Below are 21,386 nucleotides of genomic sequence, written 5' to 3'. Positions count from 1 at the left end.
CTCTGAGGTAACGTCTAGCAATGAAATTGCATGACCTCGAGTAGATGTGTGTGTTTATAAGAAATCGTCAAATTGTTTCCTGCCAGCAACATATGAAAGTTGCAGTTACTCCATATCCTCATCAGCATTTAGTGTTATCAGTCTTTTTTTATTTGAGCCACTCTATTAGGTGCTAGTAGTTTCTCGTGATTTTAATATATATTTTCCTGATAACTAATAAAAATGTTTGAGTGTATATTCATGTATAATTATCTATTCATCTGTCTTCTTTTGAAAAATGTCTGTTCAAGTTCCCCCTCCTTATTTTTAATTAGTATATCTTTTTACCATTCATTTATAGAATTTTTTGTTTGTTTATTCTGGATACAAATCCTGTATTCGATAAACACTTAGACAGTATTTTTTTTCCTCTATCTGTGGCTTGTCTGTTTATCTTCTTAATGGTATGTTCGATGAGCTAAAAGTTTTAAAATTGCATGTAGGTACCCATTTTGTTCATTATAGTTTGTGCTTTTTGTCAAAGCACAAAGATGCCAAGGGACAAAGATACTGTGTTTCATTCTAGAAGCTTTATGGTTCTGAGTTTTACATTTACATCTATGATTTATCTTGAATTAATTTTTGTATATGTAGTGAGATAGAGATTGAGGTTAACCTTTTTCCCCATGGACAGCAGTTGTTTCAACATCGTTTGTTCTATGTTGTCCTTTCCCAATTGAATTGCCTTGGCACCTTTGTTGAAAAACAAGTGACTGTATATGTATGGTCTAGTTCTAGAGTCTTTCATTCCATCAATTTGTATATATTTCTGCCAGTAATACATTATTGATTACCACAGCTTCATTTTATTTTATTTTTTAATTTTTACAATGTTGTGTTTGGTTTTTGCCATACGTGCTGTTACTGCTACTGCTAAGTCGCTTCAGTTGTGTCTGACTCTGTGCGACCCCAGAGACATACCATAGCTTTATTGGAGAAGGAAATGGCAACCCACTCCAGTATTCTTGCCTGGAGAATCCCGTGGACAGAGGAGCCTGGTGGGCTGCTGTCTATGGGGTTGCACAGAGTCGGACACGACTGAAGCGACTTAGCAGTAGCAGCCAAAGCTTTATATTAAGACTTGAAATCAGGTGATACAAGTCCTTCAACTTTGTTCTTTTTGAAGATTCTTTTGCTTGCTATAGATCCTTTGTATCTATTTTTTTTAATCTTTAATTTTTTTTGTCATGCTATGTGGCATGCAGGATCTTAGTTCCCAGAAAAGGGATCAAACCATGCCCTCTACAGTGGAAACACAGAGTTCTCACCACTCAGCCTCCAGGGGGAGTCCGTAAATCCTTTGTTTTTCCATGTAAATATTAAAATCATCTTGTCTGCTTCTTCAAAGTGGCTCACTGCAATTTTTCAGGAATTGCATAAAATTCTTGCAATGGACATGATATTCTCTTCATGAACATATTATTTCTTTCCATTTTTCCCCCTTGAGGCTATTGTAGTTGGTAATTTCTTAAATTTTAATTTTTCCAGTTGTTTGTTGAAAATTTTGCTGATTTCTTAATTTTGAGTTCTTTGCTTATAGGTGACTTAAGCTCTTCCAGTTTCTGCAAAATGCATTTTAATTTAGTACTGGTAGGAAATAGTAGTTAAATGAACTTTACAGCATTGATTTTAGTACATGCCTCTTCTTTTAGTTGAGTATCAGTATTTTCTGTATTTGATAGATGAGTGTTTTCCTCAGAGCTCCCTGTTATTTATAGGATCAGCTGGAATTTTTTTCAAAATAAGGAAGTTTATGCTGTCTTTTTGTGACTGTTTCTGGATTTTCACTTAGTAAACCAGGAACTAAATCAGGGTTAGTAAACCTGAAATGCAGGATGTTTTACATTTTCTGTCTTTCATTTGATCATTGAGTGAATGCAGTAGGAATAGCTTTGGTTGGGAAGGTTTGGCTGGTGGGATTCAAAGTAAAAAGGAGCAAAGAATAAAATAAGCCTCAACAATGGAGGAAAGTGACAGTGGTCTCTTGTGGTGCTACTGAGTGCTTCAGCCTGCCTCTCATGGGAGGGCTCCAATATAAATATAGTAGGAAAAAAATTCACATTCACTGGGATCAGAAAGTCTTGAAACCTAATATCAGAGGCTTGGTTTCTGTGGTCAGTAAAGAGTCATAGCAGTTAACATTGTACATAAAAAGTCACCATTTTATTAATAGACCTTTAATTGAAATATCTTTAGAAGCTGTGCTAGATGTATTCTAGTTTTAAACCATAGATGTGTTTAGATTGTATATAATTTATTGTGGCTGCTGAAATAAATTATGACAAACTTAGTGGCTTTTAAAATAGCAGAGGAGAACAAGATGGTGAAGGAGAAGGTGGACGTGGAGTACATCTCTCTCCACGGATACATCAGGAATACACCTTCAGACACAGAAGTGCATGCAGAACACTAGCTGAGAGCGGACAGGAGTACCTGACCAGAGGAAAAGAACATAGAACCTCGCAAAACTCAGTAATGAAGGAACTAGGGGGAAAAACAGGAGTGTTAGTAGGACTGGACCTGCCATCGGTGGGTGGGGGAACTGAAGCAGGGGTCTGATCCCCACATCAGGGCAATTTTCTGAGTCAGAGGAGAAACATTTAAGGCTGAGACTGAAACAGCTGATCTGTGGCAGCCTAAATGGAGTGAGAATCAGACAGTCCTTGCCGCAGCCATACATACCCTGGACAGCGACGTGGGTCCCCTGGAAGGCGCAGTGGCTAGGACCTGGAGTTTGGGGATTATGGAGCAGTCCCAGGACAAGGGCTGCTGTTGACTGTGGAGAGATGGATTGAGGGGATGTGAGGGAGAAGATTGTGGTGGGAAATGCCTGTGGAGAAAAGCCAGGCAGCCATGGAAGCAAGGCGATACTGCCGAGTCATGCGTAGGGGTTGGAGCCATCACCATATCCTCTCTCCCCACACGCCAGCATCAGCAGCTGAACAGTAAGAGAGGCTGGCCCATCAAATGCCTGAGGCACTCAACTACAGAGTAGGACCCCACCCAGGGTGCCTCTTTAAGTGCCTGATGTGCTGCTCCATATGGTGGAACCCCAGCCAGGGGGCCCCCTCTATGTGCCTGATGCGTGGAACAACAGAGAAATACCCCAGGCAAGGGAGCCCTCTAAGTGCCTGAATGGGCGCAGCTAGGGAGAAAGACTGGCCAAAGAGGCCTTCTGATCACCAGCTACAAGAAGCTTGAAAAAAGACTCTGATAGGGCCATAACTACTGCAGCGAAGGCAGTCTGTGTCCCTGCACACTTGGCACTGCCAGGGTCCCCGCATGCCAAGCACCTCCTTCACACTCAACTGTCACTGGGGCAGAGCTCTCACAGGCAAAAGAAGTCTTGGGTCTATGCACACAGGTCGCTTCGGTAGTGTCTGACTTTGTAACCCTGTAGACTGCGGCCTGCCAGGCTTCTCTGTCAGAGACGGGTGTTCTCCAGGCAAGAATACTGTAGCGTATTCACCAATACTGGTTGCCATACCCTTCTAGAGCACTGTATTTCCTGCTGCCCTAGCCTCCAACTCCCCTGAATACCTGGTGCTGCCAGAACCCCTGCGACCCAAGCAGCTGCACCACCTCCACAGCTGGCCCTCACAGGGGCAAACCCAAGTCCTCCAGGGCAGCCTCAGGAGCAAACCCTACTGGACAACCCACATGTAGAGGTGGAAATAAAACCACAACTGAAACCCAGGGGTGGTGTCACTAAAGAAGACCCAAAACCTTCCCGTCAGCTGTACAAGCTACAGATTAAATCCACACAATGAACTAGGCAGACTCTGTGTCTGTAGAATATATAAATGGTCATTGAGAGCTCCCACAAAAGAAAATGCACTAATTCTGATAGCTGTGGACTTTGGAGGCAAGAACACACAGGAGTAGGACCAGATTAGAATCTGAGCTGCCCCCACAGCAGGTTCAGAGACAAGCACAGTGTTGGAGGGCATCCTAGGGAGGTGATAGACTGGGACTCCCAGTGAGGGAAAGGGCTCTGACAGCAGTGACTCAAGAAAAACATTTATTATTTTTATGTTTTGACTTGTTCTATAGATTCTTTTGGATTTTTTCTTTTTTATTACCCACTCTGTTGTAGTTATTGACTTTATTGCCCATATGAAATATAATTAGGCTTTTGAGCTTTTTTGTTTTTTTCTCAGTCACATTTTTATTGTTGTTATAAACCTATGCCTCTATGTTGGACTTTTGTAGTTCTGTGGAGTTTTGCTTTTTTTTTCCTTTTCTCCTTTTTTAATTTTTTAAGTTATTATTTTTCCACACTTATTCCTTTGTTTGCCTTTCCGACTGTTCTTTTCCCCTTGCAGTTAATCTTTAATGTATAGAATTCTTCTTTATCTACCTCTATTTAACTTTGCATATCTGTTCTTTTTTTCTTTTCTTTCCTTCTTTTCCTGTCAACATTTTTTTAGTTTTATTTTCATTGCTTTATTCCCTAATTGGTACCTTGCTTTAATTTTATTTTCCAGTTTGTGCTTTAGTTAGTTTTGTTCTTAACTGGTAAATATAATTTTTGATTTACTTTGTTCACCATGTCAACCTACCATACTTTTTTTTTGTTGTTGGACTGTTTTCACTTTGCTCACGGGTGCATATGTATATGTGTATATTCCATTATTTTAATTGTTATTTGCCTGATTTTGTAACTGCCATTTGTTGATCTTTGGTTTCTCGTTTTTGGATATTTGTTTTAATCTTACTTAATACCATAACAAGCCACTTGTGGAATCTTTGTTCCTAACCAGAGATCAAGCCTTGAGTCTTTGGAGTGGGAACACTGACTCCAAGACCCTAGACTACCAGAGAACTAACCCTAGGGAGTATCAGATAGTGAGAACACACACTAAGGAAACCACTTGAATACAAGACCCAGCATCACTCAACCACCAGTAGCACCCTGTGCAGTTTCCTCCTCTCAACAATGAAAAAAGCAAAAATACAAATCCAGTCATCAGCAGACAGGATCACCACCTCACTCAGCCTTGCCCATCAGAAGAAAAACAAACAAACAAAAACTCAGCACAAGTCTCACCCTATAGGAAGCTTACACAAACCGCTGAGCCAACCTTAGGAGGGCAGAAACCAAAAGGAAGAAGGAATTCAACCTTGAAGCCTAGGAAAAGGAGACCTCAAACATAATAACTTAAAAAAAAATAATGAAAAGGCAGAGAAATATTACATAAATGAAGGATCAAACTAGAAACACAGAAGTCCAAATTAATGAAGAGAAAATAGGCAAATTACCTGAAAAAGAATTCAGAGTAATGATAGTGAAGATGATCAAAAACCTTGAAAACTAAATGGAGAAAATGCAAGAATTAATTAACAAAGACCTAGAAGAATTAAAAATAAATATATAGAGACAAACAACATAATTACTGAAATTAAAAATACTCTAGAAGGAATCAATAGCAGAATATCTGAAGCAGAAGAATGAATCACTGAGCCGGAAGATAAAATGGTGGAAATAATTTCTGAAGAGCAGAATAAAGTGAAAAGAATGAAAAGAGCTGAGGACAGTCTCAGAGACCTCTGGGACCATATCAAACACACCAACATTCAAATTATACAAGAAGAAGAGAAAAAGAAAGGTCATGAGAAAATTTTTGAAGAGATTATAGTTAAAAATTTCCCCAACATGGAAACAGAAATAGCCAGTCAAGTCCAAGAGGCACAAAGGGTCCCATACAGGATAAACCCAAGGAGAAACATGCCAAGACACATACTAATCAAACTAAAAAGACTAAGCACAAAGAAAGAATATTAAAACAGCAAGGGAGAAGCAACAAGTAACATACAAGGGAAACCCCATATGCTTAACAGCTGATCTTTCAGCAGAAACTCTGCAGGCCAGAAGGGAATGGCAGGATATATTTAAAGTACTGAAAGGGTAAAATCTACAACCAAGATTACTGTACCTGGCAAGGATCTCATTCAAAATTGATGGAGAAATAAAATGCTTTTCAGACAAGCAAAAGTGAAGAGAAGTGACTACCGCCAAACCAGCTTTACAAAAACTGTTAAATGGACTTATATAGTCAAGAAATTCAACAGAAGAAAAAAGATCTACAAAATCAACCCCAATTAGAAAATGGCAACAGAAACATATATATCAATAATTACTTTAAATGTAAGAGGATTAAATGCTTCAGCCAAAAGACACAGACTGACTGAATGGATACAAAAACAAGACCCATATATATGCTGTCTGTCAGAAACCCACTTCAGACCTCAAGACACATATAGACTGAAAGTGAGAAGATGGAAAAATATATTCCATGTAAATGGGAAGAAAAGAAAGCTGGAGTAGCAATCCTCATATCAGACAAAATTGACCTTAAAATAAAGAAGATTACAAGATAAGGGAGGACACTACATAATGATCAAAGGATCAATATAAGAGGAAGACATAGCAATTGTAAAGATCTATGCTGCCAACATAGGAGCACCTCAATACATAAGACAGACAAACATTCAGTTCAGTTCAGTCACTTAGTCATGTCCGACTCTTTGAGACCCCATGAACTGCAGCATGCCAGGCCTGCCTGTCCATCACCAACTCCCGGAATTCACCCAAACTCACGTCCATCGAGTCGGTGATGCCATCCAGCCATCTCATCTTATGTCGTCCCCTTCCCTCCTTCCCCCAATCCTTCCCAGCAGCAGAGTCTTTTCCAGTGAGTCAACTCTTCGCATGAGGTGGCCAAAGTATTGGAGTTTCAGCTTCAGCATCAGTCCTTCCAATGAATACCCAGGACTGATCTCCTTTAGAATGGACTGTTTGGATCTCCTTCCAGTCCAAGGGACTCTCAAGAGTCTTCTCCAACACCACAGTTCAAAAGCATCAATTCTTCAGCGCTCAGCTTTCTTCACAGTCCAACTCTCACATCCATACATGACCACTGGAAAAACCATAGCCTTGACTAGATGAACCTTTGTTGGCAAAGTAATGTCTCTGCTTTTGAATATGCTATCTAGGTTGGTCATAACTTTTCTTCCAAGGAGTAAGCATCTTTTAATATCATGGCTGCAATCACCATCTTCAGTGATTTTGGAGCCCAAAAAATAGTCTGACACTGTTTCCACTGTTTCCCCATCTATTTCTCATGAAGTGATGGGACCAGATGCCATGATCTTCATTTTCTGAATGTTGAGCTTTAAGTCAACTTTTTCACTCTCTTTTTCACCTTCATCAAGAGGCTTTTTAGTTCCTCTTCACTTTCTGCCATAAGGGTGGTGTCATCTGCATATCTGAGGTTATTGATATTTCTCCTGGCAGTCTTGATTCCAGCTTGTGCTTCTTCCAGCCCAGCATTTCTCATGATGTACTCTGCATATAAGGTAAATAAGCAGGTGACCATATATAGCCTTGATGTACTCCTTTTCCAGTTTGGAACCAGTCTGTTGTTTCATGTCAAGTTCTAACTGTTGCTTCCTGACCTGCATATAGGTTTCTCAAGAGGCAGGTCAGGTGGTCTGGTATTCCCATCTCTTTCAGAATTTTCCACAGTTTATTGTGATCCACACAGTCAAAGGCTTTGGCATAGTCAATAAAGCAGAAATAGATGTTTTTCTGGAACTCTTTTCTCTACAAACACTAACAGACATAAAAGGAGAAATCGACAGTAACACAATAATAGGAGGAGACTTTAACACTCCACTCGCAGCAATGGACAGATCATCAAAAGAGAAAATTAATAAGGAAACATGAGTCTTAAATGACATATTAGATGGGATGGATCTCATTGATATCTTCAGGACATTCCATCCAAATGCAGAAGAATAAACCTTCTTCTCAAGTGCACATGGAACATTCTCCAGGATAGACTACATCTTGGGTCACAAATCAAACCTCAGTAAATTTAAGAAAATTGAAATTGTATCAAGTATCTTCTCTGACTACAACACTATTAGACTTGGTATAGATTATAAGAAAAAAAAAACTGTAAGAAAATGGAGATTAAACAACATGTTTGTAAATAACCAACAGGTTACTGAATAAATCAAAAGGGAAATCAAAAATTTTCTAGAAACAAATGACGATGAAAACACAACAACTCAAAACCTCTGGGATGCAGCAAAAGCAGTACTCAGAGGGAAGTTTATAGCAATACAATCCTACCTCAAGAAACAAGAAAAACATAGACTAGAGAACCTAACTTTACACCTACAACAACTGGAAAAAGAAAAAAAATAAACCAAAATTAGTAGAAGGAAAAAAATAATAAAGATCTGAGCAGAAATAAATGAAAAAGAAATGAAAGAAACAATAGTAAAGATTAATAAAACTAAAAGCTTGTTCTTTGAGAAGATAAACAAAATTGACAAGCCTTTAGCCAGACTCATCAAGAAAAAAAGAGAGAAGAATCAAATCAGCAAAATTAAAAATGAGAAAGGAGAGGTTAAAACAGACAATGCAGAAATACATAGGATTATAAGAGACTATTATGGCAGTAAAATGGATAACCTGGAAGAAATGGACAGATTTTTAGAAAAGTTCAATCTTACAAGACCGAACCAGGAAGAAATAGAAATTATGAACAACCCAATTACAAGCACTAAAATTGAAGCTGTGATCAAAAATCTGCCAAAAAACAAAAGCCCAGGACCAGATGGCTTCACAGGAGAATTCTATCAAACATTTAAAGAGCTAATGCCTATCCTTATAAAACTCTTTCAAAAAATTGCAAAGGAAGGAACACTTCCAAATTCATTCTACAAGGCTACCATCGCCCTCATACCAAAACCAGACAAAGACAACATGAAAATAGAAAACTACAGGCCAATATCACTGATGAACACAGATGCAGAAATCCTCAACAAAATTTTAGCTAACAGAATTCAGCAACACATCAAAAAACTTATACACCCTGATCAAGTTGGGTTTATTCTAGGCATGCAAGGATTCTTCAATATATCCAAATTAATCAATGTGATACACTGTATTAACAACTGAAAGATAAAAATCATGATAATCTCAATAGATGCAGAAAAAGCCTTTGACAAAGTTCAGCACTCATTTATGATTAAAACTCGTCAAAAAATGGGCATAGAAGGAATCTACCTCAACATAGTAAAGGCCATATATGATAAGCCTACAGCAAACATTGTTCTCAATGGTGAAAAACTGAAAGCATTCCCCCTAAGATCAGGAACAAGACAAGAGTGTCCACTTTCACCACTATTATTCAACATAGTTCTGGAAGTCCTAGCTACAGCAATCAGAGAAGAAAAAGAAATAAAAGGAATCTGATCGGAAAAGAAGTGAAGCTCTCACTGTTTGCAGAAGGCGTGATACTGTATGTAGAAAACCCTAAAGATAGTATCAGAAAATTACTAGAGCTAATCAGTGAATTTAGCAAAGTTATAGGATACAAAATCAAAACACTTGTGTTTCTATATACTAACATTGAAAAATCAGGAAAAGAAATTTAGGCATCATTCCCATTCACCATTGCAACAAAAAGAATTAATTATCTAGAAATAAACTTACCTAGAGAGACAAAAGAAATGTTCACAGAAAATTATAAGACACTAATGAAAGATGCAGGTCAGGAAGCAACAGTTAGAACTGGACATGGAACAACAGACTGGTTCCAGATAGGAAAAGGAGTACATCAAGGCTGTATATTGTCACCCTGCTTATTTAACTTATATGCAGAGTACATCATGAGAAACCCTGGGCTGGAAGAAGCACAAGCTGGAATCAAGACTGCCGGGAGAAATATCAATAACCTCAGATATGCAGATGACACCACCCTTATGGCAGAAAGTGAAGAGGAACTAAAAAGCCTCTTGATGAAGGTGAAAGAGGAGAGTGAAAAAGTTGGCTTAAAACTCAACATTCAGAAAACAAAGATCATGGCATCTGATCCCATCACTTCATGGGAAATAGATGGGGAAACAGTGGAAGCAGTGTCAGACTTTATTTTTTTGGGCTCCAAAAATCACTGCAGATGGTGATTGCAGCCATGAAATTAAAAGACGCTTACTCCTTGGAAGGAAGGTTATGACCAACCTAGATAGCATATTGAAAAGCAGAGACATTACTTTGCCAACAAAGGTTCGTCTAGTCAAGGCTATGGTTTTTCCAGTGGTCATGTATGGATGTGAGAGTTGGACTGTGAAGAAAGCTGAGCACTGAAGAATTGATGCTTTTGAACTGTGGTGTTGGAGAAGACTCTTGAGAGTCCCTTAGACTGGAAGGAGATCCACCAGTCCATTCTGGAGGAGATCAGCCCTGGGATTTCTTTGGAAGGAGTGATGCTACAGCTGAAACTCCAGTACTTTGGCCACCTCATGAGAAGAGTTGACTCATTGGAAAAGACTCTGCTGCTTGGAGGGATTGGGGGCAGGAGGAGAAGGGGACGACAGAGGATGAGATGGCTGGATGGCATCACTGACTTGATGGACGTGAGTCTGAGTGAACTCCGGTAGTTGGTGATGGGACAGCAAGGCCTGGTGTGCTGTGATTCATGGGATCGCAAAGAGTCGGACATGACTGAGTGACTGAACTGAACTGAATGAAAGAAATCAAAGACGACATTAACAGATGGAGAGATATTCCCTGTTTCTGGGTGGGAAGAATCAATATTGTGAAAATGACTATACTACCAAATGCAGTGTACAGATTCAGTGCAATCCCTATCAAATTACCAATGGCATTTTTCACAGAACTAGAACAAAAAATTTCACAATTCATATACAAACACAAAAGACCCGAAATAGCCAAAGCAGTCTTGAGAATGAAGAATGGAGCTGGAGGAATCAACCTTCCTGACTTCAGATTATACTACAAAGTTACAGTCATCAAGACAGTATGGTACTGGCACAGAAACAGAACCATAGACCAATGGAACAAGATAGAAAGCCCAGAAATAAACCCATGCACCTATGGTACCTTATTTTTGACAAAGGAGGCAAGAATATACAATGGGGCAAAGACAGCCTCTTCAAAAAATGGTGCTGGGAAAACTGGACAGCTACATGTAAAATAAGGAAATTAGAATATATCCTAACACCACACACAAAGATAAATTCAAAATGGATTAAAGACCTAAATGTAAGACCAGAAACTATAAAACTATTAGAGGAAAACATAGGCAGAACACTCAATGACATAAATCAAGGCAACATCCTCTATGACCCACCTCCTAGAATAATGGAAGTAAAAACAAAAGTAAACAATTGGGACCTGATTAAACCTAAAAGCTTTTGCACAGCAAAGGAAACTCTAAGCAAGGTGAAAAAACAACCCTCAGAATGGGAGAAAAAATAGCAAATTAAACAACTGACAAAGGATTAATTTCCAAAATATACAAGCAGCTCATACAACTCAGTGCCAGAAAAACAAACAACCCAATCAAAAAGTGGGAAAAAGACCTAAACAGACATTTCTCCAAAGAAGACATACCAGATGGCTAACACGTGAAAAGATGCTCAATATCACTCTGTATTAGAGAAATGCAAATCAAAACTACAATGAGATATCACCTCACACCAGTCAGAATGGCCATCATCAAAAAGTCTACAAACAATAAATGCTGGAGAGGGTGTGGACAAAAGGGAATGCTCTTGCACTGTTGATGGGAATGTAAATTGATACAGCTGCTATGGAAGACAGTATGGAGATTCCTTAAAAACTAGGAATAAAACCACCATATGACCCAGCAATCTCACTGTTAGGCATATACCCCGAGGAAACCAAAATTGAAAAAGACACATGTATCCCATTGTTCATTGCAGCACTATTTACAATAGCTAGAACATGACGCAACTTAGATGTCTATGGACAGATGAATGGATAAAGAAGATATGGTACATATACACAATGGAATATTACTCAGCCATAAAAAGGAATGCATTTGAGTCAGTTCTGATGAGGTGGATGAACCTAGAACCTATTATATAGAGTAAAGTGAGTCAGAAAGAGAAAGATAAATATCGTATTCTAACGCATATATACGGAATCTAGAAAAATGGTACTGAAGAATTTATTTACAGGGCAGCAGTGGAGAATCCCAGGGACGGGGAAGCCTGGTGGGCTGTCATCTCAGGGGTCGCACAGAGTCGGACACAACTGAAGCGACTTAGCAGCAGCAGCAGTGGAGAAACAGACATAGAGAATAGACTTATGGACATGGGGAGAGGGGAGGAGAGGGTGAGATGCATGGAAAGAGTAACATGGAAACTTACATTGCCATATGTAAAATAGATAGCCAATGAGAATTTTCTGTATGGCTCCAGAAACTCAAACTAGGGCTCTGTACCCATCTAGAAGGGCAGGAGATAGAAGGGAGGTTCAGGAGGGAGGGGACATATGCATACCTATGGCTGATTCATGTTGAGGTTTGACAGAAAACAACAAAATTCTGTAAAGCAATTATCCTTCAATAAAGAAGTAAATTATAAAAAGTAAAATAAAACAGCATAAATTTATTGTTTCACAATTCTTGAGGCTAAAAGTCCAAAATCAGTGTAATTGGGGCACAGTCAAGGTGTTGGCAGGGCCCCCGCTCCTCTGGAATCTCTAGAGGGAGAGTCTGTTCCTTGTCTCTTTTAGCATTTGGTGGCCGCTTGTGGCCTCATCACTCTAGTCTTTAAGGCCAGTGTTGAAGTTTTTCTCTGCAGTCTTCATACCACCTTTCCCTTTCCCTCTGTGTGCCACATCTCCCTCCGCCTCTTTCTTACAAAAACACTTTGATGATACCTAGGACCCACCTGGGCAGTTCAGGATAATCTCCCTAATGTTTAACTTAATCACATCTGCAAAGACCCCTTTTCCAAATAACATATACAGGAATTAAGGATTAGGACCTGGTATCCTTGGGGAAATAGATGGGGAAACAGTGGAAACAGTGTCAGACTTTATTTTTTGGGGCTCCAAAATCACTGCAGATGGTGACTGCAGCCATGAAATGAAAAGAGGCTTACTCCTTGGAAGAAAAGTTATGACCAACCTAGATAGCATATTCAAAAGCAGGGACATTACTTGGCCAACAAAGGTCCGTCTAGTCAAGGCTGTGGTTTTTCCTGTGGTCATGTATGGATGTGAGAGTTGGACTGTGAAGAAAGCTGAGTGCCGAAGAATTGATGCTTTTGAACTGTGGTGTTGGAGAAGACTCTTGAGAGTCCCTTGGACTGGAAGGAGATCCAACCAGTCCATTCTAAAGAAAATCAGCCCTGGGTGTTCTTTGGAAGGAATGATGCTAAAGCTGAAACTCCAATACTTTGGCCACCTCATGCGAAGGGTTGACTCATAGGAAAAGACTCTGATGCTGGGAGGGATTGGGGGCAGGAGGAGAAGGGGACGACAGAGGATGAGATGGCTGGATGGCATCACTGACTCCATGGAGGTGAGTCTGAGTGAACTCCGGGAGTTGGTGATGGACAGGGAGGCCTGGCGTGCTGTGATTCATGGGGTCGCAAAGAGTTGGACACGACTGAGCAACTGAACTGAACTGAACTGATCCTTGGGGGCTGTTATTACAAAATGTATTGTCTGTTTTAGGCCTTCATTTTTGTTCTGGAACTTACTATCAAAGCAGATTGGACTGGGGCTTTTAGGACCCCAAATGACATACTTATTTTCTTGCTATAACTGTCATTTTTAATTGTCTGTATCAGAGTGTAAGATTTATTCCATTCTATTAGCACAACAGAACACATCTAAAAAGCTTCAGATCATGACTTACTTATTTAAAATCGTAGATGATGAATTACTTATTTAAAATAGTAGTCAGGAAAATACCAAATTAGTGAAAATGAATTGTGCTTTGACTCTCATAGAACTGATACATGACTCAAAATTTAGTGATAGCTTTTAGTTTGGGGCAGCTAGAAACTAATTCTTTCTTTTGTAGGGCTTTCTTTCTTGGTAAATGATTAGGTCCAATGTTTTCTGTTCAGTGTACCAACCACTGTTGGTTTTTCTAGTGGCCTATTAGAAATTCCCTGTATTCTAGTCTATACTTACATGATACAGCTGCTAGATTACGGGATTTCTCTAGGGCCTTACTCAATGCTTATGGCATACTGAGACTGAGATTTCACATGTAAGTATATCTTAAATGTATGCTAGTAGTATAGTTGAGCATGTGCATGAAATAACATTGATTCATACCAGACGTGTTATATATACAGATTGTCTTTACGTAGTGTAAGAAGGGTTTGCTAGAGATCTTAATATAGCCAACTCTGTTTTGGCTTTGGTACATTATTTAATACCCTAACTTTAAAGATGGATTAAACTTCAGTGTGGGAATAACTTTTATGAGGGTCATTTAATAAATCATGGCCTAAAAAAGATGAAACAATAAGCCTTAGCTTCCTTTTCTTTAGTCATTACATTAATTAGCTTAAATATTTAAATATTGGTAGCTGATAGATTTGGACATAGGGAGTGAGGAAGAGAAATAGTTAGTCAAAAGAAAAATGGAAACTTGATTCTGTTTGCTCTAATGATCTTTGTCCCGGAGTGCATGATGTTCACTAGTTCTTCTGGGCAACCAAATATACAGTAGCTTTTGCTCTGCTGCTGCTAAGTCACTTCAGTCGTATCCGACTCTGTGCGACCCCATAGACGGCAGCCCACCAGGCTCCCCATTCCTGGGATTCTCCAGGTAAGAACACTGGAGTGGGTTGCCATTTCCTTCTCCAATGCATGAAAGTGAAAAGTGAAAGTGAAGTCGCTCAGTCGTGTCTGACTCCTAGCGACCCCATGGACTGCAGCCTCCCAGGCCCCTCTGTCCATGGGATTTTCCAGGCAAGAGTACTGGAGTGGGGTGCCAGTGCCTTCTCCGTTTGTTCTGCTAGTGAGGATCATCAGCAGTGTGGAGAAGTTCAGCATGAAAACAAAGTGAGAAAGATTTACTAATGAATTAATTTGTATTTAAATGTTTTGTTGAGTTCTTTAAAGTTGTTTCCTACAAATTTAGCCTAAAACAACCATTTTTCAAGAAAAATTTGTGTTTGGGGATTTATAACTTTAAAATCTTCAGGGCTGAACCAGAAGGTGAGAGGTGTTTTATTTTAAAAAGTATAATTGTGTGATTTCGAAAGAAAAGCTAGTAGTGCATGGAGATGATATTTCCAACCAAGCACATTTTATGAGGAGAGCTTCATACTCTGCAGAGTCTGCAGTCTTCCTCTGTCATGTCCTGCTCGTCTGCATGTACCTATTTCTGTTTGTGTTAGTCATCCTCTCTAGGTAAATTGTCCATGAGACCAGTGATTCCATCAGCAAATTATCCAGAAAATGCTGTCTTTGCACGTTGTGACAGATCATGTCACCAGTGGATTTATAGCTCCTCCAGTGCTCTAATTAACCTGGCAGTTGTCTCCTGTGCCCAACACTGTAGTCTCGTTGCTTGGAATCTTAGTTTTCATCCTCTCATTACCATCTCTCTTAAATACGGCTCAGATTTAGATTTTTTTTTTTTGGTAATCTACCTCCCCCCAACCCTCTCTACTCATCACCTGCCCTTATTTTTGATTGGCAGTATCATCCAGATAAACAGAGTGCAGATGCGCCAGCAGGATCAGTGGAGGAATGTATACAGAAGTTCATTGAAATTGATCAGGCATGGAAAATTCTAGGGAATGAAGAAACAAAAAAAGAGTATGACCTGCAGCGACATGGTAGGTACTTATGGTGAGGAGCCCAGCACACTGGCAACTCTGTGAAGGGCAGTCTGCAGCCACTCCTGGGGAGCGCATTCCAGCATTTACACCAAGTTATTATTCCTCCTTTCTCCTCCCCTCCGTCATTGTTTCTAATTATGCCCTATTCTTAGCAGTGATCACTGTGTATCCATTGAGAAGTTAACAGAACTACTAGGATGTGGCTTCTTGTGAAGCTGTGAAAGCTACTTTTTATAACTAATGAAAAATGTTTAATTATACATTCCTAACGAAAATGTTTTTTATGTTTAAAAACTTCCTTTTTATTAAATTTAATTATGTACTGATTAAAAATTTAATTGTAGTACTTTTAGGATTATCTACTATATAAATGACAGTCTAAAGGAGAATACAAAGGATAACATCGTAAAGCACTCTTGGCTGTCTCTGAGCTTATATTAGGCTAGGTTTTTATGATTATCTCCTGTACAGATGATATTCCTTATAAGATTGCTATAAATGATATTTTAGGAATGTACATTTCCTAAGCAATTTTAAAAGTCATTTCTTTTGTGCATTTTAGAAAATAGCTTCTTAAAACAGTGACAGGCTCTTGTGAGAAAGAAAGGGAGAAATGTAGGTCAGGTTTGTCACACATGGACTGCAGTTACACGAAGTGATAGGCTGTCTTTCAGCACTGGCCTTGGGATAGGAGTCCCCCAGCCTTCTCTCTGAAGCTTCAATATGCACCCTACATGCTAATGGGAGGAGTCAATAATCATCCACGGCCTGTGGGGAAAACACTCGGTTGCACTCTGCCATAGCGCGCCAGGCTCAGCATTGACTCAGATGTGTTGATAAAAGCTCATGTCTCTATACTCTATTTTATTGAATCTTCTCCCATGGTCTGCACGGGCACACCATCAAACTTAGCAGAATGATCATAAGGCTCCTATTACTAAGGTTATGAAAATTTGATTTGAAAAATAAGGCTTTATTCCCAAAACACAGCATTACAGGTTAAAGCCAATTTGTGATGCCTTTGTGTAAAGACTTCATGAGCAATTTGCTTACATACTGAAGTATTAGTTCTTAATAGTGACTTTCATAATACTGATCATCTCTCAAGATGATTAGTATTTACTTTTTAAAAAATGTTAAGAAACTGACAAAAGTACTTTTGCAGTGAATCTGGATTAATTTTCAAATATGCTTTGAATATTGGGTCCTCCTATCTAATATATTTATGCACATCTTTCAAATGTTGTATTTCTTCTGTAAATGCTTGTACTTCTGGCAGAAGAAGGAATGTAGAAGTGGTTTCATTTGAGGGTGAATTCTACCCTCAGATACACCTTTTTGACCTGGTTCACATAGTAAAATGTCTGTGAAAGTGTTGAAATTAATAACCATGAGTATGTAGTGTGTGAGAAGTTAACTATGTCTCTGAAGTGACCAAGTTCTGCTGGGGATGACAGTGTCTCATGATGCTTCGCACGTGCTTATCAGTCTGTATTTTGGGGTGCTCATGTGCTTACGGTGAGGATGGGCCACAAACCTGAGTAAGGCATGTAGGGTGTGCACTTGCTCTGCTGCTCTGCGTGTTTGCTGCTCCACAGCTTGTTACTGTTAAGAACCTATCTGTGAAACTGACTAGAAACCTACTGTCTACAGAGGAAGAGCTAGGGAGAGATCAGAAATTAAAAAATATTATCTTTTGCTCTAGGGCATAGGGTGGGGAAGACCAGAAATGGAGAGAAAAATGGAGCAGGGTTAAACATGAGCAGTAGAATTACATAAAGTAGGGTTTAAGAGATTTTGGAAGAACAAATAAGCAACATCCTCAAGTGTTTCTCCATTGCCTTTATGAAGTCTTTGGAAATGTGGATTTCTTTTGAGCTTTGAGTCCTGGGTTTGGAGGTTTTAATGGAAGCAACTCTAGCTACTGTATCATAGGCGATTCTTGTAAATCATTGATAAGGTCACAGCAAAGTTCAGACAAACCAAATATAGTGAGATTGAGCTTGATTCAGATAAACAGGCAGCTCTTCTGGGAATTTATATGTATAATGTCTGTTTGCTTGCAGCTGTTTCCGGTGGGTGAGCTATGCTATGACAGCAGAAATACACATTTCCATAACATTTTAGTACCCCAGATCCAAGTACTAAATATTTCCTGTATTACCAAAGCCTCCTCATAATGCAAATGCTTTGTTTCAGTTTTAAATTGAGATTGACTTGCTGTTTAGTTAAGTAATAGGTGTTCTTATCCAAATATAACTTGCTGTTTTTAAGCCTTTCATACTAGAGCTGTTTTTAAAACTGCAAATAAACCTAGTTTTGTGTTGTCATTTCTCTTCAATACCAACGTTAATTTTTCCTTCTTGACCCATGTTCAATAAATGGCTCCTCAAAAGAAGGAAATGAACTTGAACTTCTAACACTTAGGATTTAGATTTGGCAGAAGGAAAACCTTTGAGAGTGATAATTTGCTGAAGACCAGGATAAGTTACCAAGAGAGAGAAAATTTGTTATAACCAGGTCAAAGCACTCTTTTCTTCTGGGTCACCCCCTGGGGACATGGAAATAGCTTTGTTATACAGGACTCTTTTTGGATGTAGTTCATTGTAGAACTTTCTTTTCATAGGGTGTGTTTTAAATATATTTGTTTCCTGCCCTCCACTAATATATAGTATAAAATAAATTTGACTTCTGTGTACCTGGGAAGGAGGCAGAGGTGTTACTGGCTGATTTTGAATACTTTCTTGGATTTCACGGCTCAAAGTTGGCGCTCTTTTGTAAGGAAAGCTTCATATATTAACTGCAACCATTTATTTCTGTAAAAGATCATTTAAATAGGCCCATGGAATCCATATCTCTTTGCTTCACAAAAGAAATGATCAAAAGGAAAGCTCTGGGATAGATAACCTAAAGAAAATTACCTATATTTTTTCTCATATCATTTCTACTTCTATACTCTCGGTTGACATTTTAGGGCAGTGTTGGCCAAGCTGAAAAAAAGCAGACCTAAAAAAAAGATGAGTAATATTCAGTTCCCAGATATTACACATTTTGAAAGCAGTGTTAACTAGTGAATTTAATCAGTTAATTTCAGTTGGGCGTATTTACCGTACTGTTTTTAAGTATGCTTCCAAAGACTGCTTTCCACGCTCCCTTTGAAAGGCATGTAGTTATTCAAGGTTAGTCTTTGCACTCCCAGCAACCAGGTGAACACTTCAGAAAATCTCTTTGAGGATTTAGAAAATGTTCACGTGAAAATACCTGTTGAACAGATTTTTGCACCTCTATAATTCTTGTGGGGAATTTTCTTATATATTAAGCATATTTAACAGCAGGTCAGAAGGGTATCATAGGAAAAGAATAGGGATCATGATTCAGTAGCTTTGTAGCGTGAGTCACACATTCTGATGCCCCAGTGGCTCTTCTAGAGTGGCACAGCTTATGCTTAGGTTACTTCACTATGATCTGAAGAGGAACAGACCTTCGTTCGGATGAAGTCAATCAAATTAAATTATGTTATTAAAAAAAAAGCAGATTGTGTCTGGAATCCGTGGTGGTGTATTATTTTACATTAAGATGCATCTTGGTTCTCTGTTAGTGAATTATTTCTGTGATGTAGAGCCTTCACGCTACACAACTGGGCTCTGGAGGGGATTAAGCCAGACATTGTAAAGTTAGTGTCTTTACGTGAAGCTAATCAGCTATACTCTCCTTACCTAGGTAGAAAAAAAATCATTTCTGGTATTACACAATTCACTTCATCTGTTTATTAGGATAAATATTTGAGAATAAATCTTGGACCAAATGAGGAACATACCTTAAAGCCCTACTATCGTCTATGCACCAGAGAACTGAATCAACATGGAATTTCTTAAATTTAAAATAAGAATGCTCCCTGAAAATCAAGTTAACACTAAAGACTAATTAACTCCATAAGAAGGGAATTAATACTTTTAAATGTAGATAATGCGAATTTGGGTTCACTGTTTGGAATAATAACCTAAGGCCAGTAGATATTTGTGTAAATTATTTGCTAAAACTGACCTTTATACTTGTATTAGTCAGGTTCCACTTATGGCTATATCAGTATCTCCATTTGATTTTAGGAATTTGAAAATTGGTTATAAAAATGTGCTGCAGGTAAAACTTGAAGATAAGCATCAGCAGGCATGTTTTTTTTTTTGGTGACTCTTTCTGGGAAAAGTAAGTATGTGAAATGATGCAGAAAATCCATCTAGACAGTTAGGGACTGGCATTTCTTCAGAGAGAGAAGATAATATAGATAAAACTTTCTGTGAGGGTCCCCTTGCTTCACCTTATTTGTGACAAGAAGGTGACCGTTCACATTGTTACTTTTATTTGAATACAAATAACTGTTTTTGTAATTTCTCAGTGATCTTGAATAAAAATTTGGCTACTTTCAAATAAAGCTATAGAAACCTCTGGGCAAGACTGTAGTTATACTCCTGTAATATTTGGACATAATTGGAAGTTCTAATTTAATAACAAGAAAATGTAGGGTTTTAGGAAGTTTGTTTCTCATCTTTAACCTCTTTCCCAATTTCTACTCGAGTAATTGACCCAAATGAAAACAACGGGTTCAAAACCGAGTCTGGGCCCGCCTTTCCTATTGCTTGTTTTCAACTCTCAGACTTGAAATCTTTGTTTCGGGTTACACTCTGATTACTTCTGGTTTGCTCAGTATATAACCAATGAGTTAAAAATGAAGGTTGGCATTTCTTCTTTAATGTGGTTTTTTTTTTTTCCCCTCTAAGTGATCTTTTTATTCTCATAGCTACCACAGCAATCCATGCCCAGATTATAACATACACTTAGGCTATTTCCACAGCTGCTAATTGGCTTTCTCTGAAAGTCATTTTCATTTTGATTGATTGAGCTTTCTTTATTCTCACTCTTGTTTAAGAACATATATAACTATACCCACTCCCTAACACAACCTATTCACCTGGAATTTAAATGGGACAGAAGCTTTTAAGTTTGACCCTAGTTACTCTCTCCAACCTCATCACCAATTATAAACCTGATGTGAATTTTCTCCCCATCCATTTAGGGATTCCCAAACGCGTCTGCTTATGCTATTCGTAGTTTTACTCAGAACACCCTCCCCTTCTGCTGCTTCACAGCGTGTTCTTTGTTCAAGATAACAATTCTAGTCCTATCTCCACTCACACCGCCCCCCACCCCCAAGAGAAGCCTTACCTGACTTTCTAATCTACTGTCATTATGTCTGACCTCTGAATTTAATCCACAAATTATTTTGATACCCCCACCATGGTGCCTATCTTTCAGTTCTGTTTGATGTTTTGGAAGGACTAAATAATCATTTGGACAATGTCTTTGATAATAATGGATCAATTTTAATGGTACTGATGGTAGTAAAGTACATAAAATTTCTTAATACTGTTACAAATCCAGACAAGGTCAAAAGTGGCTGCCATCCTACACTGTGGTACCTAAGGCTCCCCAAACCGCAACAGTTGAATCATTTTCCTATACTCTATTATAGACAGGTGAACACAAACATTGTGAGTTAATAATAAGTTAAAATAGCTGCCATTTGTTAAGCACTGGAACTATGGCAATTGTCTTTTAATCATTGCTTAACAACCTTGTAAGGAAGATATTAGTATCTGTTTTCCAGAGAAGGAGTCTGAGGTTCAGAGTTA

General features: G+C 38.7%; 1 protein-coding gene across 3 annotated transcripts in view; it reads left to right on the top strand.

The window, feature by feature from the left end:
* The window catches only part of DNAJC24 (DnaJ heat shock protein family (Hsp40) member C24), a 76,953-nt gene that overhangs the window by 42,231 nt on the left and 13,336 nt on the right, over positions 1–21,386 (top strand). For all 3 annotated transcript variants that reach the window (XM_044929317.1, XM_006060821.3, XM_025265758.2), the window contains exon 3: positions 15,558–15,696. In XM_044929317.1, coding sequence (XP_044785252.1) covers positions 15,558–15,696 — 139 coding nt within the window. The remainder of the gene's footprint in view (positions 1–15,557; positions 15,697–21,386) is intronic.

Source organism: Bubalus bubalis, chromosome 16 (assembly GCF_019923935.1).
Source record: "Bubalus bubalis isolate 160015118507 breed Murrah chromosome 16, NDDB_SH_1, whole genome shotgun sequence".
NCBI lineage: Eukaryota > Metazoa > Chordata > Mammalia > Artiodactyla > Bovidae > Bubalus > Bubalus bubalis.
Note: the sequence above shows the minus strand (reverse complement) of the source record. Positions and strands in the feature narration are given on the sequence as shown.